Here is a 17753-nt window from a genome sequence, read left to right as displayed (position 1 = left end):
CCTGCTTATCAGTGCTGACACAAGGGAAGCAGGGCCTAATCACTGGTTACTGCTCCCTCTCAGAAACACAAAACAACGCAGGCTCACCAAGATACACAAGCATACATCAAATGCACAAGATTTGAATATAGGAATAAAAGAATGTGAGCATACGGACACAAGAGCTAACATACAATACATTCCTGCATACTCCCGGAGTTAGTGTTTATGCACACACACACACACACACACACACACACACACACACACAAAGAGGAGAGTTGGGTCTGGCTCCCTGTGGTGCAGACAGATACCTGGCTGCAGTTTCAAACGCTATTCTCAGTTGATTTAAGGCAGGTGATCAGATCTATTAAAAGTTACTGTGAACCCTGACAGCTGAACTTTGCTTCAAGTGATGTATGATTTAAGAATAATAGAGCTGCATACGAAGGCCAGAGGGATTTACAGTTGTGTTTGAAATAAAAACACAAACTGAAAAGGTATGGCCAGGAGAGAGTGGAGAGAAAAGTTTCTGGTTACTTTTTCTCTGTTCTGATAGAGAGCGGGCTGGATGGTGGTATCAGGAAACAAGGGCGGCGCTGACGTGAAGCACCCCAACTGTCAACAGCAGGGGAGGGAGACAGAGGCCCCCTGCTGTGTGCAGGGAGCGTGTGCGTGAAAGTGTCCAAAAATATTTGAATATATGCATATGGGCGCAGAGACAAGCGCACAAGTGTGTGCGAGTCTGCCAGTGAACATCCGTCCGTGTATGTGTTTGGCCTTCCATCTGTTCTGCAAAGGCCCAGTGAATTATTCAGCAGGTCATTAGCCACACTTATCATGAGTGGGCCGCCCCAGTCGATTAATCAGCCGTCAGCGGCCCCACTCAACCCACAAACAGGAGCCCAGGGCAGCGCGTGTGTGTGTGTGTGTGTGTGTGTGTGTGTGTGTGCGCGTGCTGGGCTGAGGCTGCATTATTTAAAGGCTTTAACATACAATGGATAAGTCTGGTAAACACTGATTCCAGTAATCTCTGCTATTTCAGGTAAAACAATTGCGAGAATGAGTAAGGAAGTGTCAGGTGTGTGTGTGTGTGTGTGTGTGTCTAAAAAAAAAAAAAAAAACATGAACATGCTCTAGAGTAGTAACTGAGCCAAGTCTTGTGAGGGAGGAGTGTACATCCGTGTGTATGTTAATGTTCAGAATGTTATTCGTTAACATTCACACAGAAACATTTGCATGTTCACACTTTCAAATCAAGTGCGATCAAGTCCACGGCATCCCAAGCTGTGATTGGATGATGATGGCTGGTGTGGGAGGGGCATTAACTTGATGACATGAGTGATTAATGAGGGGAGCAACTGGGACCTAAAGGTATGAGAAAAGCAGAGTCTCAATGTTTTTCATGCGTTTGTGAGTGTGTGAGCATATTGCACTGCTTATGGCGTTTGTATCAGAAATACAATCGTTGGATGTTACTTATGTAGAACAAGGGGCAGAAAAAGGTTGTATTTTGTTAGTTATATACCTAATGCAATGTGTTGATATGCATGTACATACTTATGTAATCGTATATGTATGTGCAGGTGTATGAATGTGTTAAGCCTTCTTTTTCTCAATGCAAGTTTAAAATACTTTTGCTGTAAGTGATTTAATTTGTTTGGGTTTCCAGTGGGATTTACAGTTGAACATTTTTATTTACCATTGCGGCAATTGTTATCATTCTACTTTGAAGTTTTCTACTCCTGCAGATATCCTTATCATGGCCTTTTTAAAATAATTTTTCAGTTTCATTTCAGAATTTAATTATTTACCAACGTATCAACATGCCTGTCTTGGATATCTAGGTCTTTTTGAATTTCGAGTGTGCGACCATTTTTCTTCTCAACTGTGGTCAGCACCTCTCCAGCACTGGTGTGCAAACCCTCTTATCCTGGAAGTGTTTGCATAAAAAAAAAAAAATTGGCTGAGTTAATCTGTAGCTTTTGGATTTTCACTCTTTCCGTTGTGTTTGTGTCCGACATGCTAACCCTCTTCCTAAGCAGTACATTAACAACACTTCAGCATCAACACAACTCATCTGCATGTCAACTCCAACATGCATGCAGGGTCTTCTGCCAGGAATGCAAACAACCGCACCATGTATATCCCAGTGTCTAACACGCACATATTCTGCCGAACCATGCAGTCTAAATCACCGGCTTGTACAATGACACTGTTTAGTTCTGGTTTGTGTCAGCAAATATTTGCAGACTGGCTGTCATAACAGGGGCATGGCTGAGAAATGGATGGGAGAAACCCAGCAGGTCTCCAGTAGTCAATAAATCAGTCAGGGTACTTCACCCCCTGACCAACCCCACAGTTTTTATCTGGGGGATCCCAGCTTCTTTCATACATTTGTGTCGTAAATCCTGCCCTCTGGGCAAGTGGAAAGTTTGCCACGCTCAGGCAGGAGATGTCAGTGCAGAATATCAGCTAGGGCTTGTACTGGTGTCACTGGGAGACTTACTGGTTAGTGGGAGATGCTGAGCAGTGATAGAGTCATTACAACAAGATAATAAACACAGCATGTCTGCATGCGTGGTAGGTAGAATTGGTAAGTGTAAGGACTGGAGACAGCGGGCTGATAAAGGGTGGTAACCTCAGGAGATAAGGGAATAAATATAGGTGTAAAGCCAGTGAATGATATGGAGAGTAAGGTAGTTTTGAACCAAGAACCATCTAAATAATTTGACACCTCAGTGGTGAGGTCTTCGAATGAGGGAACATCGAGAAGATGGGTGGAAGGATGGCTTGAACGTGTGCATATATTAAGTACTGACAGAGTCAAGTCAATTCACTAAGTTGCCAAAAAATGACATTTTGAATATTATTTTCATCAAGCAAAATGCCAAGCTGGTTCAGAATTCCGAAATGTGAAGATTTGCAAATTGTTCTCTGTTGTATATCAATCTAATGCTGTTGATCGGACAAAAGGAACAATTCAAAGAAGCCACTGTGGGCTCTAGGAAATTGTAATTTTTCATAACATTTTCGTACTTTATAAACTCAATCAATTGAAAATAGATTAAGGACGAGTAAGGTTGTATTGTAGATTTAATTTTTCTGCCTTTTATTTTATTAAAAAGTACATATTCGTGACCCCTTTTTTGAAGATTTACATCCTAAGAAAGAAGCAATGTTTTTGGGCTGAGAGCCAGACAGAGTTGGAAATTAGAAAAAAAATGACAAATGTACTGTTGGTTTTGGTGCATTTTCATGGAAAAAGTATATATTTATAGGCTACCTTATGCTTTAACTGATAAAATAAGTATCAGTTACAGCCCTGCTATGTGTTCATGTGTTGACATCCTCAGAAAGGCTTCTATTCTATCTTAAAAGGGAGCCTGGGCTGTATACCTTGCATGAAGAGGCTCCCATAGGCTACGAGCGAGCTGTTAGTCTATGTTCTCCAGCTCTCCTGACGTCCTCTCTTCCTACTGAGTGTGCTCAGCGGACAGGAGCCAGTCTAATCCCCCTGATATGAGGAGCGCCCTGAGACCTGACAAAGCATTCCTCAGATAAAGAAATGCGATCACAGAGATGCCGTGGAATTCCCACAGTTGGGGGTAGGCGGACTGACTAAGTGCGTTTGTGAGAGAGAGAAACGGAGAAATCTCTCTCTCTCTCTCTCTCCCTCTCCCTCTCTCCCTCTCCCTCCCCCCCTCTCTCTCCCCCCCCCCCCCCCCCCCTCAGAATTTTGTGAATGTCTGTCTCGGAGTGAACGCTCCAAATGCAAACCAGACCGGTGACCATCTTCTCTCACCTGGGCCCGTCTGTGGCTTCTGTACCAGGCTCTGCTTTTGAAGTCTTACTCCTGTCTGTTTACCACTGCACCTCCAGGGGTAATGCAAATTATGCATTTATGCCAGAAACGGGATAACGGTTCAAAAGTTAGACGGGGGAGACGAGCAGCAGGAGAGATGAAAAAGAAAGTCGTTAAATATCAGTGACAGGGTGAAAAGAAGCAGCTTCCTGCCAGCTTCGTTTCTGTGTCTCTTCATCCAAGACATGTCTTCTGTTTTCCATAAGACAGTTTCTTTGTATGGCGGTTTGCTTGGGATGAGCACCTACATCAACAGCTCAAAGAAACAACAATGGGAGTAAGGAGGAAAGAGTCAGAGACTAAGTTCCCCCCCCCCCCAGTTCAAAGAGGTTTCTGCAACAGAAAGTCTTTTCATGATCCACCTCCTCTAAGGGTACCAAGCTGAGATGTCTTCAAGGTCTGACTTTCAAAAGACCCCTGCGGTTATGTCGGGATAAATGGTATAAAACTGTCAACTGTGAAGCTTGAGAATCAACTGTGTATTTGCACCATATGGGCTCTTGAGAACCTGACGAAGCTGTCAGGTGTGCACCGGAGGAATTATAGTCCAGATATCTTTCCCACAATCCCCTATTCGCATGGCCGAAACACATGATTTTCTATAAATAGTACGATAGTATGTGTGCATGTTTGAACCGGAGGCCTCACCTATCAAAGGAGCGGAACTGTAGTGATGATTCTCTGGCCGCGTCGCCCAGACTTCCTAGAAACGCTGGTGGCAGCAGACTTGGATCCACCATGAGATCAGCTGGAGCGCTCACTAGGCTGCGCAGAATGTCCTTCACATTCTTGCCCTTTGAATCGGCAGGAAGGGAAGGTCTGACCTCGGAAGACAGTGTGGACAGGGCCTCTGAGATGGCGTCTGGACCGTGAGTCATGCCAGAGGATGAGAGGTCTGCCTCGCTTGCGGCGGTCGAGGTGTGGTCATCACCGATGCCGGAATCATACCGCCGGAGAGAGACACCATTCTCCACTTCTAGTCCACCAGAAATGGCACCGCTGTCTAAGAAGACAAATAATAAGAAGACAAATAATAAAGAGGAAATGTGAGCAATAAAGTAACGTCTGCAATATAAGAGTTTAATTGCAGTGGTTCCCAATCTTGAATTTGGGACACCCACAATTGGTCATGATGTGAATATCAAGAAAAACAAGACAAAACTAACTGCTTTTTTTTTAGTTCATTTTTCTCATTTTATAGTTTATTACTGTGTAGTGCAACATAGATTCAACAGCCTCTAAAAATGATTCAAATGACGAATCTAAAAGGGGGTCGTAAGTACTCTACACACACCTTTGTATTTAGGGGTTGAAAGCAGAAAGCATTACGGATTACAGCGTCATCTACCCGAAAAGATACATATTTTTATGATTTATTTTTCTGTATACCTGTGCTCCTGGCCGACTGGGATCGCTGAGGGTGTTTCTTGTCATTGTGGGGCTCCAGGATGTCGCGGTACTTAGACACCATGAGGACTGAGATGAAGTAGACAACAGCAAGCGCCAGAAACTGAGCCTGCTTACTGTCCTCCTGAAACAAACAAACACACTAAACGATCTGTGTCAACTGCAAAAAGCAGTCATGTTCATCAGTGTGCTGTGCTCACGATATCTCTGAAGACGACCGCCCTGAGGCGGTTAATGTCCATGTCCTGTAGAAGCCGGTCCAGCTCTCTGACTGGAGACATCCCACCGGTCACTGCATCAACAGGACTCTGCATGCGTGCATGAAAATCAAACCATGAGCCAAAGAAATGTATTATAATCTCAAAGCAAAGTGAGAGCAGCACATTGCACGTTTACACCAATCAGGATGCTTATTAATCCATGTGCACTTCATGGAGTAGGGTAAGGTTTCACAGGATAGAGAAGCTATCCCTCCTGGGATCATGTCCTTAACATAATGGCTTTTCTATAGAGCCACTGCATTATAAATGAGCTTTAACACCCAGTTCAGGGAAGAGCAACATGACTTTACTGGAAGTCACTGTATCAATTCAAAGGGGCAATGACAAAAGGCCTCGTCTAGTGTCAGAAATAGCAACCAGTTTGGTAATTCAATAAGATATGAGCTAATGCAATAGCACTTGGTTGTTGTTGGTGAGCAGGACAAACACTCCTCCTGGTTTACTATTGAGTACAGGAAAAGGGGAAAGGAAGGTTCAGCTATTTTTAAGTGTGAAAAAAAAACTCCAGTAGAGTGAGAGTAGGTTGCTGAGATTATAATGTTTTGTGTTTTAAGGGAAACAATTGTACGGATCTAATAACAGCAGAGGACGTTGAACAAAATGTGCAAGATAATGAAGTGAGCGGATGATTGTGGTTACTTGCCTGTGCGGCTGCAGACGTGGACGGTCCAATCGCAGTGCTATAGCCGCGTGCTGAGGCCTCTGCGCCATGCTTAAATTGGGCTTGCTGACACTCCAGGCAGTTTCTCACTGCCATAGCACACACTGAGGAGAGATGTAGAAAGAGATATGATGTGACATCATGTAAATAAAATCATTTTTAGAGTAATATGTGGAAGGATTATGTTGAAATCCCCTACAAAAAAAAAAAACAAAAAAAAAACAAACAAAAAAAACCAAAACAAAAAAAAAAAAAAAACCACCAACATTTCTGCTTCTAAACTGAGAAAACCACAACAGCAGCAGCTGAGAGAGACAAAACAAAAGGAGAAAAAGTGGGGCCATGACAAGGTCAGTGCTCTGGCCAACTCTGGCAGCATCGTTCACTCTTCCCTGCTCCACCTCTCCTCCCGAGGTCACAGTGCAAGGGTGTGCTCTTGAATCACAGCCACTGTGTGCAGCTCCCATAACAAATGACACTGCGAGGGTGTGCACATGCTGACTAGGCGGCAAAATACGACCTTTGTCGCAAAAACATCTTGTGGTCCGACAACTTTATGTGGGTTCAAAACTGGCACGTTTACCATTTGTAATCTAATGTGCCGCTCTCTGTTGGAGCCCCTCCCAACCCCCGCCGTTCTGTACTTGACAACTGACAAATGTTAACTCTGAGCCATTTAGATTACGAAGGAGGGAATTATTCCGTCTGGAAATGGGCTCGCTTTTTCCATTAGGACTACTCTTTCATATGACCATTTATAAAAAGAGAGGGGGAGGGAGGGGTGGAGATGCTAAAACCTTGTTACAGTCTTCCAAAATCAGATTAGGTGCCAGCAATGGGGAGCGCATACCTCATCAAATATTCATTTCATAACGGCTGCTTTCTAAAACTGGACCTGTAGTACGCTGGCATCACTTTCCAGCAAAACCCCAACAGCGGCAACGATACTGATCATTTCTGAGCTCTTTGTAAAACAAGTTTGCATTTTTTAAAAGCCTTTTTGTTTGTATACTTCACTGTAGTGACAATCTAAAAGTAAAAACTGAACGCGTATATTATGCACCATTACATATATGGAACAAAGCACAAAGAAATTATTTAAATCAGTGTAGAAAGTATTGCACCACTTCCACTATGAGTGAGTCTGTGTGTATGTGTGTGCTGAACCATGTTTGCTGAAAAGGTGCACCACATAAAATGAATAATGTAGGAATTGCAATATCTTTTATTCAGCTCGAGTGTGGCTTGGCTTCTGATGCTGTCAGAGGAAACTGTAATAGCCTGGAACAGAAGGCAGAAAAAGGCCTCGGGCTACGCTGCAGTACAGTGCAGCCAAGGCCATTATGTAGAACTCACTATATCATGATAGCAGCCATTTTAGAGTGTTGCCATGCAGTGGGGTTATAATAACAAGATAAGAGAGTGCCGATACGAGCAGAGTGAAAGAGGCGAGGGAATGAGAGCGGCGGCTGGAGATGGAGAGGAAGACGGCAGAGAAGAAAGAGGGAACACAGAAGGGAGGGTCAAAAAGGCTACAGGGAGCCATGACTGAGGCAAATACAAGAAGCTACTGCCGGCTGATATGAGGTGGATCGATGAACAGGGGAGGACAGAGGGCTCTGTGAAAGGGGGAGATAAAAGATGGAAATTCAGACGAGTAGAAGGACGGCTAGACAAAAAGGAAAAGAATGCATGAGCCTATTAAAGTAAAGGAAGGAGACCGAGTGACGGGGAAAAGGAACAAAGCAAAAGCATCGGCGTGCGTACCGAGGCGAAGGCACTGTCTGAGGATGCCTCCCGACGACATGTTTTTCTCAGCTTCTATCTCGGTGAAGTTGAGGGAGCTGGCAAACATGAGAACATCCACCAGGTTGATCAGGCGCTGCAAGAAGGTGACTGAAGCCTCCACCGTCAAGCCTTGGGATGGTTCGATGTTCTCCAGTTCATGCTGGGAGTAGAAAGAGGAACATTCACAGAGTAATTAAAAGGATAAGTAATCGTAGAACATCCTCGTTACATAATTCAACTGTTCATTCAGTATGGATTAAATACAGGTTGATTTCAAACGCTATTATCTATAGAGTAAAAAACAATAATTTAGCTTTAAATGAATAATAAAAATACATGAAAAGAAAAAAAATGAATCTAAAGAATGCCGTGGTAACATACAAGTAAAGTAAAAAAAAAAATGCACTTGTATAAGAAAACTGATCAAATAATTGTACAGTTACTTTCAACTATAAAATGACTTGCCATGTAAACAATGTTTCTCAAAAACATGAACATAATACAACGGGGAAAAACAAATTCAGTCTTCATTTTGTTATAGGCCAGACACAACTGAATTATGATGGGATTGAACTTCAACCTGTGTCTTAGACCGGGCAATACAGTCATTGACAGAGACAAAGAATCATGTAAGAGCCACTGAGATGAGGCAACACAAAAACAAACTAACAATGTTAGGAGGCAGCTAACGGTGGGCTAATGTGATTGTGGAAAAGGTCAATCTGGATGGATAACTTCCTGCGACTGGAGCCATCAACTATATATATATATACACAGCCGCGGTTAAGTACACACACACACACACACACACACACACACACACACACACACGGAGACTCACAGAGGAAGAGGTGGCAGCAGAGAGCAGAGGTAAAATGCCTCCACAGGCCATGATGAGGTTGTCCACCACCTGGGAGATGAGGTGAATGCTGTTGTGGACAAACACGATGTTCTCACTGCTGTTCACAAAGTCCAGAATGGTCTTTGTGGAGTGACTGAGAGGAGGAGAACAAAAAGATCGCTTTGTTAACGAAACACAACGTAGAATGTGACAAGTAGAAGAAACATAATCCGGTTTGTTGTCAAGTAGATTTAATCATACAAGGAATTTGCTTTGGTGTTGAAATAAACATAGTAAAAGAAATTAAAAGAAAAAAGAACAACAAAAATCAAGAAACTTAAATATAGAATAGAAGAAAAGTAGCACGAGTTATCACAGTATTTGCTCTACTGTAACTAACACAGAGATCCGATTGTTCTAAGTTGCTTTAAATGCTAATATTCAGGGATAAAAATATCCTACATATCCCATCTTTTATGAAAACATTTGCGCTTTGGTCTACACCTCATCAAGTGTCCTCAATGCGACATGAATTTCAAAGTATCCCGAGAGACTTGATTTTTAGTTTAATGTAATGTTTGTGTAAAGATTATGGCCACTACAAAAAATATATATATTTTTGTCTTTAAATGTGTAAATAGGCAGAAAGAAATTCCTCATTTTGAAACATGGCATATTATACAGTTTATAATGTGAAGTAAGCAAAAATTAGGAGTGAAACCTTCTCTGTGACAAAACAAAGACTCTTTCAGGCACCACTTGATTAGGAGAAGGCTTGTGAGATGGGATCTCCTGTCTGCTCCTCAGAGGCACACAATGCCAATAAATCTCTATTCCATTAATCAATTAACAAAATATAGTTGTAAGCTAAAGCAGCAGCAAAGTCAGCGGATTGCTACCCTACCTCCTCCACATCTGGACATCTGTCTCAATAGAGAAGAGCAGGTCAGCGAGGAGGCGTTGGTGCATGTGGGACCAGCGGAACTCTGGGATACGAAACATGGTGGATCGAGGGGCCGAAGTGCCGCTGCCTTCTCTCTGCTGACCTGAAGACCCTCCTGCTGCTGCTGCCGCCGGCTGGCCTTGGCTTCTTTCCTTCAGAGAGACACCACACAATAAACATTAACATAAGGGGTTGGAACTGAAACCGATCAGATTCATACAACATAATGTATTGAAGGATCAAAAGTAGAGAAAAAGATGCGTACTGTTGTAGAGGTCTCCTTCAATTCAAGTCTCTCTGTGTCTAAGGCGACATTGGACACATCTAGTCTGGCAATTCTGATCTCTTTGGTCTTGCTGACAGAGTCTGCACTCTTCTGGGTGTCAGAGATGGAGGCGGCGGGGGTCCCGTCCGTGGGAGCGGACAAAGCGCCCTGTTCAGTGGTGTTGGTGGTCTCTGAAGGCTGGCTAGGTGAGGTGGAGTCTGATGCTGCTGCAACCTCCTGGCCTGCAGATGGCGCTGTGGTGTCGGAGGGCTGCTGGTCTGCAGAGGAAGACTGTTCCTCTTTAGCTTCCTCTTTGGCTGGTTCTGTCACACTTTGTTCAGGTGTTTCAGCTGGAGGAGTCCGACTGTCCCGTTTCTCTTCAGTTTCACTCTCTTGTGTTCCAACCTCCCGCTTCTCTTTTTCCGCATCCGTCTTCATCTCATGACCTTCCTGATCATCTTTCTTGTCGTCACCCTCTTCGTGTTTATCGTCCTCCTTTTGTCCTACCTCCCCTTCCTCTGCGGCGGCAGCAGCTGAAGCATAAGAAGACTCCCCTTTGCTATCATCAGCATCACTGGAAAGGATCTGGTCACTGACAGAGGACATGTCAACCAGGTCCTCGTTGAAGACTGAGGCTCCACCCAGCTCGCTGTTCTCCAGACGGGCCGCAGCCTCAGGGGACGTTTGGTCAGCCTTACCTTCTAGTCTTGAAACCACTGGCGGTTCTACATCTGCTTCATTCAAAGAGTCTTCTGTCATGGAGTTTGATGATTCACCTTTGATAGCTTCAGTTTTTTCATCATCTGGTACAGGTGGTTCATCACTCGCAGAGTCTCTTACCTCTTCCATTGCTTTTGTGTCATCTGTTTCAGCCTGGTCGCTAACTGATGTTTGTATATCATCAGTGTTCTTGTCAGTGGAAGCCTCAGTCACTGGTTCCAGCTTATTGGTCTCTTCACTCTGTTCCTCTATATCGTCTTTTTGTGTCACAGTAGCTTCAGTCTCTTTTCCATCATCACCTGATCCTGTCTTGGAAGACTCTTGAACCAACTTCTGCTCTTCTTCTTCTTCTGCGCCGGCCAGGATGTTGGACATGGTGATGGATGCGTCTCTCCTTCCACCAGCAGCCTGCGGTTGGCCGGAAGTGACGGCGGAACGAGAAGCCGAGTCGGGGGACTTCTGGGACAGCTCGTCCACTGTAAGCTCAATGACAGTGGAAGGAGCCGTCTCCTCTGCCGGTGGCCCGTTGACACAATCCATGGTCTCCGAGCTTTGGCTGACGCCAGAGATGGTTCGGAGTGTGCTCACAGAGCCTGCAGACTCCTGATGCTGGTACTGACGAAACATACGGGACAGATTGTCTTTGTGCTGCTCAAAGGTGACCTGCAAACACAAAAGAGGATGTGTTCAAATGGTGGCACCAATCTACCCAATTGGTCTATTCTCCAACCGAAGGACAATTTAGGTCTTATTTTTGTATTCTGGCCATCATTTCAATGACTTATAACATTGTATTTACCAAAGTAATTGCCAAGACATGAGAACAGTGACATTGCTCAAATGAAGTCCGACGATCAAGAAACGAGAAGTAAGATGATCAAATAATTTGTAAACAAAACAGTTTTGATGAATATTAACACTACTTTATTGCGAAAGCACCTGAAAGGTCGTTGCATAGTAAAAACCTAAGTGCACAACTACAATTAATACAGCAGATAAAAGTGGAACCAGGAAGTCAGTCTGACAACTGTGATGGATGTTAAACGGGGACAACCACACAAGTTTGGCTAACTTGGGGGTTTGTTTAAAACCTTAATGATGGTCTAACAGCTTGTGTTTCTTGCTCCATCAAACTTGTTTAAGTTGCTGTGTTCCCAGATTTCAACATATAACTTGGTGACAATCATTTTGTTGCTACCAATAGGACGTATAGCCAAAACTACAAAAACAAGACCAAAATTGCTTGAAACAGAGATTATCCTGTAAGTGTAGTTTTTGTAAAATTGTTGGAAAAATGTATGTAAAGATCGTAATTATGTTTTTGTTTGAGAATACAGAGAAGGCATCATGAAATGTTGCCCAACTATGTTAGTTAAAAGTACATGTTCGTTGTATTATCTCATGTTACAGTAGTTATACATAAAAAATTCCAACACATGACATCACATATCTTCCCGTCTCATCAAATAAACCCTCCCTATCTCAAACTGCCATCTATCGGTTCACACTGTGAGCCGTTTAACTGAATTATCTCTCCATGAGTCATATCGTGCCCCAACACCCGGTTTCATCTGGAAACATTACATTATGGAGGGGAAATATTCTCAAAATGCTCTTTAGTTGAGAGCTTATTACTGCATCTAACCACTGGGACCATTTGTGGTTAACCGTGCCATATTTAAAACTTTTCCTCTCTCCTATGTGCAGTTGCCCACGGCCTATTAACCTCCATCAGTCTTCTTACATCTGATAAGGGGAGACTAGACTACTACTCTATATCGACAATGGTCTGCAGTGGCATTTGAGGAAGAGCCCATCCATGTAAGCAGTCATAGATTAGCAGTAGATACTATTAGTGTGTGTCTGCTAGCTGTGCTGAGTGCGTGTCCAGCATCGGCAAATCCTCCCACGCCTAATTTAAGACCCGACATTAATCACTGGGCTTGGAGGACAGAAAGTCAAAGATGGGTTGGTGGTGGAATGGGGGGGGGGGGGGGGAAGAGACTAGACCCACTTTGCTGCCTTTTCACCTGAGGCTATTTGGACAGAAGGAGAGAGAGAAAGAAAATGAGAAAGCCAGAGATCAAAAGGAAGGGAAAAAAAATAAGAAATTGCAAAAAAAGGAGGAAGAGGAAGAAAGTGAGTCATGGAGAGTGGAAGAATGGGAAGGGAAAGAAAGAAGCTGATTATTTGTAATTAATTAGGCGTTATTGTTCTAAATTAGCCTGCTACACGGGTGCTCATTAATCTTCTGTAGTGGGAGGCAGTGATTGGTAATCCATAGCTGTTTTCAGAGTGCACAACCTGTTCTAAATGCGCCAGTAGTCCGTCTTTCTCTCTTCCCCAGCGATCACACACAGCAAGACCTTCTACCCCATTAGTTTGAGCTTAATTTGACATTTAGCATTTTTAGCAATTTAAAAGGCTGCATCCAGAGTGCGCTGCTTTGGAAATTGCGCGGGAGAGCATAACGTCATAGATCCAGGATGCAGTCTGTGCATTAAGATGATGTGTGCTGGCCTTAAATGGGGCTCTGTAACAGATCCAGTTACCGTTGGAGGTAGTATAAGTCTGTGGTTTTTAAAAGAGCGGTTAGCCTTGCTACAATATATAGAAACTGCCTTGGGTGGCTAAGACATCAGCACTGATCTAATCTAATTTCATTCTACTCCATGACTCGGCCTGGCCTCAGTGGGGTATGGGAAAATGTTATGGTAATGTACAAAAACATGGTGGGCTTTTCTAATGTGACAGGTAACATGGTATTAACTGGGCGCAGCACGGCCGCATCGTACAAGGGACTCAAAGTGCATTGGAATGGATGGGACACACCATCATAAACAAGAAGACTTTGCAATACTTCAATACGGAAAGTTTCTGTAGTTTCACCTCACGCAATACTTTTGAAAAATGAACAATAAAATGCATCTCTTGGTCCTTCAAACAACACCTGTGATCATATTTACACAACAATCTATACAGAACAGAGACCTTCCATTGTCCCCATGTCTGTGCTGTGTAACTGATCTGGAATAAGCAGAGACCCCACACCACAACCTGTTTGGTGAGGGTCAGCGTGGTAGAGCGCTGATCTTGGGAGACCCCCGCAGTCGGAGCCTGGGAGTCCCCATTTAGATAAATAGATAGAGAGCGACCACAAAACAAAGGGGAAATGGGGAGGGCAGCATGGCTCTAATCCGATTAGCTAAATGCAATTCCTCCTCCAAAATCAATGTCATCTGCTACTGCGGTGCTGGCTGGGTGGTTTTCGCTCTTGTTCGCAATATCTTCCGTTCTCACTCGCTGTAAAAACATTTTTCTTCCTGGTTTTCTCCTCAAATCTGATCCAGTGATATACATACAGACTTTATCTGTAATTTCTATCACAACCATAAGAAGACAAGCTTGCACAAATGTCCTATCGGATACTGTACACCAATAGTTTTAAGCCAACCAGTCAAATTCATGAGGTTTCCATCAGCTAATTATTTCACTTTGAGACAAATATCTTTGCAAGAATTACAAGATGAAAGATCAAACTGATGTCCTGGGGATTGGCTACTGTATAGCAGAGACAGCTCCTGATGCATGGCTATTATCTAGCATTGGCTTTTCAACGTTCTCACTTTCTCCTTCCTTTGTCCACTTGTCAATGCATCTCTCTGAAACTCTTCACAGCTTGTGTGTAATGTCTCAAAAACCACAGAGGGCAAAAGCTGCATGGCAAAACTATTCTGCTTTTCTCAATGAACACAAAAATGGTGATTAGCTATTAATTAAACTAAATTCTTCCAAATATGCTCAACTTCTAAACATGATTGTAAAATGACCAACTCAAAATGCATGTTGTATTTGGTCAAAGATCTGTTGGCTCAGTTCGTATTTATCTTTGTGCTAAAACAACTGGCGGGTATAATGAAGTTAGCCGACAGTGGGAGTCTGAAGGGCGGAGGAACCTTCACGCCCCGATGTCGTTCTTTTGGAGATCTCCTCGTTCTCAAACTGATTTGTGTGTAGAGATGGACAAGGGGCACCTTGGGTGGGTGTGTGTGCTGAGCGCGGGAGGGCTGTTGAGTCAGCGTGCCCACCTGCAGGAACATCTGTCTATTCAGAGAGATGCTTACGCAGATATACTTACTTTCTAATGACTGACACAGACACACACACAGTAACAAAGTGCACATTGATTTCTCTCATTTATTTTTTTTAACAAATCACAACCAGGTTCTTAGTGCCTCTTGTTTCCTCTATGCTTTAAACAAAACTAAACAAGAGGAATCTCACTTTGAAGTAGGACAGTGATAAAAGACAATTGGAGCCAATCACAAAGCACAAATCAAGTCTCTCCACAGTTCCCAGGAAGACTCAAATAAACATTTGTACACTTACAAATTGGTATGACTGTACAAAAACAGATACCAGAAAAAAAGATACCAAATATGGTTCCAGTTCACTGTTATACACAAAAGATAAATCAAGATTTTAATCTAGTTTTGTAAAGCCAATAATGTGAGCAAATGCCATGAACTATGGAAAGAAATGGGAAATAAAACTAGTGTATTGTTAAAACTACACATCTTACATTCTACATAACAAAACATGCCTGGAATGCAACAACTAGAAGAGGCACTCAGAGAGCGTAGACCCCCAGCAAAGACCATTTTCATTTCCATATTTTCCATCCAGTTAACAATAATGAGTGTATCTACCCCGCAACTCGGACAAACGGACAAACAAACCAACAAACCAAACCTCATTACCTCCTTGGTGGAGCTAATGAAAACTATGGACACACAAAACACAATAACGCATTAAAAGAAAATGCAGAACAAAGATACTTGCCTCAACTAGCAAGGTGAGGCACATTACCTTACACATGTCAAACTGACAACTTTACCACAGTTGACCGAAGGCAAACCAATTCATAATGTCTATGTAGGGGAGAAAGGGGCAAATGTGTATTTGTGAATGCATATATGCACTTATCAAGAGGCTCCCAGTGGGCTGGTTGTATTTATGAGGCCTTGTTTCTCCGATTGTTCTCGCACGGTTCCGATGAATATTCAATGGGCTTGGAAAGAAGGGCTTCCTCGAGCCCAAGAGAAAAGGAGGGCAAAGAGAAAATGTGCCTTGTAACTCACATTCACACACACACAGACGCACGGGTGCACACACACAATCATGCGCGCACACACACACACACACACAGAGCCCTGCAGCAGTGGGAGGAGAGAGCAACAGTGACAAACAGCTTTGGTGCTACAAAGGTGGCAGGAAATCTATCATACGGGACAATAAAATTGCAATTGAGTTTTTTTAGCTTTTTTTATAGCAGATGCATGTATCTTGGTGGCTTGCTCTCGCTGCAGCGATCCAAGTCACAGGCGGGGTCCCTGTACGGTACGGAGCGTGCATTTGTAGTGTGTGTGTTTGTGCATCTTACATCTTACAGGAGCAGGGGTTTATTCACACACACTGTATGTGTTAGAAGAGTGCTGGGCATTGTAACTAGAGCCCGAAAGAAACGGCATTAATCTCGTGTGATTATGGGGGGGAAAAGGCAATTACAGCGAGTCGTATACAAACAACAATATGATCATTTCTGCACAACACCAAACTAGAAACTTTGCAAAGTGAAACCCCAAAACTCTGCAGCTATATGAAGAGAAGAAACAAGGACAACAACTTAGGGTAAAGCGAAATCCTTTGTATAAAAAAAAAATATATATATATATATTTAGCCAATATCTCCGAATGATATTAAATTAACTAACATTATTTATATATATATTTTGCTGTTACTGTCCACAATGCAATGGAATTTAAGATGCATATTAAACAGAGGGATTATAAAATTGTTTTAGTGTTAATGTTAAAAGACAGAACAATATAGTTAAGTATGCAAACCTCTGCTGTTGTACGTACACTGTGCCCTCATCTTTGTGACCCTCTTACATCAAACACAGGCCTCGACTGCTAATGTGAAACATTTCCTTAGCCTTTCATTTGAACACGCTGTATTTTAATTGCCGGTTAGTTCTACAGTGTGAAGCGGTGTGAAGAGACATCGGTGGTTCAGAGCATCCAGCATGCAACACGCACCATCGTACTAACTGCTGCCATCATTGATCATCTCCCAGGCAGTCTGTCTGTGCCCCCTACTGGACGCCAACACTCACTGCAGCCCACGCTGCAGCGGAGCGTCTCATATCACAAGTACTTCTTTAACTCAGCCTTCAATCTGCCAGGCTTTTAAAAAAAAAAAAAAAAAACTCAGACACCAACCTCAATTACTTCATTGCTTTGGAAGAAAGTAGCGTAATATGATAACAGTGAATTTCTTAAGCAGTATTTTGAATTCAGCTTTTGGAAATAAGAAGTGCCAGAAGTTTATTTTTATCTGTGCAAAGTGAAACAGAGAGACTATACATAAGTAAAGAGTGGAAGGGCTGGTGGACTCATTTCCATTAGCTTACACTGAAACTAGCTTTTAAATTATAATCACTGTATGGTTCCATTGCTTAATCTGATGGGCACGGAGAGGCCAGGTCCAATTACTATTCCAGAATGCTAGCCTACGCTGCGAGTTAGAGGGTCAGACGATAATGCTCTCTAATTTCTGATTTGATGAATTGCACTATGTCAGATTCAAACTAAACATATGGGTGACAGAGCCGATGGCTGCGACTGAACACTGCTGTCCGTTTGGCTGCAATCAAACTGAGGAGGAGGGCTACAGTTACAGTAATGTGGTGAATGTTTAGGCTGACAATACTCAAGCAAGATGTGAGTGTGTGTGCAAGTGTGTGTGTTTACTAGAGAGAGATAAAGAGTGTGCGAGTTAAAACGGAGAAAAAGAAACGGAACGCAAAAAAAAAAAAAAAACTGTAAAAATGAAACAGATGAGGAGATAGAAGAAGATCCACAGAGTAGGATAAACAAAGCTGTCTCTGACCTGTGTGTGTGTGTGTGTGTGTGTGTGTGTGTGTGTGTGTGTGTGTGT

The 17753-nt window shown here is 43.0% G+C and overlaps 1 protein-coding gene across 7 annotated transcripts in view; it reads right to left on the bottom strand.

Moving 5' to 3' along the window:
- lrba (LPS-responsive vesicle trafficking, beach and anchor containing) overlaps window positions 1–17753 on the bottom strand; it is a 146706-nt gene that overhangs the window by 117991 nt on the left and 10962 nt on the right. For 6 of the 7 annotated variants that reach the window (XM_031863004.1, XM_031863002.1, XM_031863006.1 and 3 more), the window contains exons 15-22: window positions 10031–11413; window positions 9727–9917; window positions 8823–8976; window positions 7961–8141; window positions 6176–6297; window positions 5452–5559; window positions 5234–5375; window positions 4493–4847 (exon numbers count right to left, since the gene is read on the bottom strand). In XM_031863004.1, coding sequence (XP_031718864.1) covers window positions 4493–4847; window positions 5234–5375; window positions 5452–5559; window positions 6176–6297; window positions 7961–8141; window positions 8823–8976; window positions 9727–9917; window positions 10031–11413 — 2636 coding nt within the window. The remainder of the gene's footprint in view (window positions 1–4492; window positions 4848–5233; window positions 5376–5451; window positions 5560–6175; window positions 6298–7960; window positions 8142–8822; window positions 8977–9726; window positions 9918–10030; window positions 11414–17753) is intronic. The other variant, XM_031863003.1, reaches the window with a different exon arrangement.

Source organism: Anarrhichthys ocellatus, unplaced genomic scaffold (genome assembly GCF_004355925.1).
Source record: "Anarrhichthys ocellatus isolate YVR2014 unplaced genomic scaffold, GSC_Weel_1.0 scaffold28, whole genome shotgun sequence".
Lineage (NCBI taxonomy): Eukaryota > Metazoa > Chordata > Actinopteri > Perciformes > Anarhichadidae > Anarrhichthys > Anarrhichthys ocellatus.
Note: the sequence above shows the minus strand (reverse complement) of the source record. Positions and strands in the feature narration are given on the sequence as shown.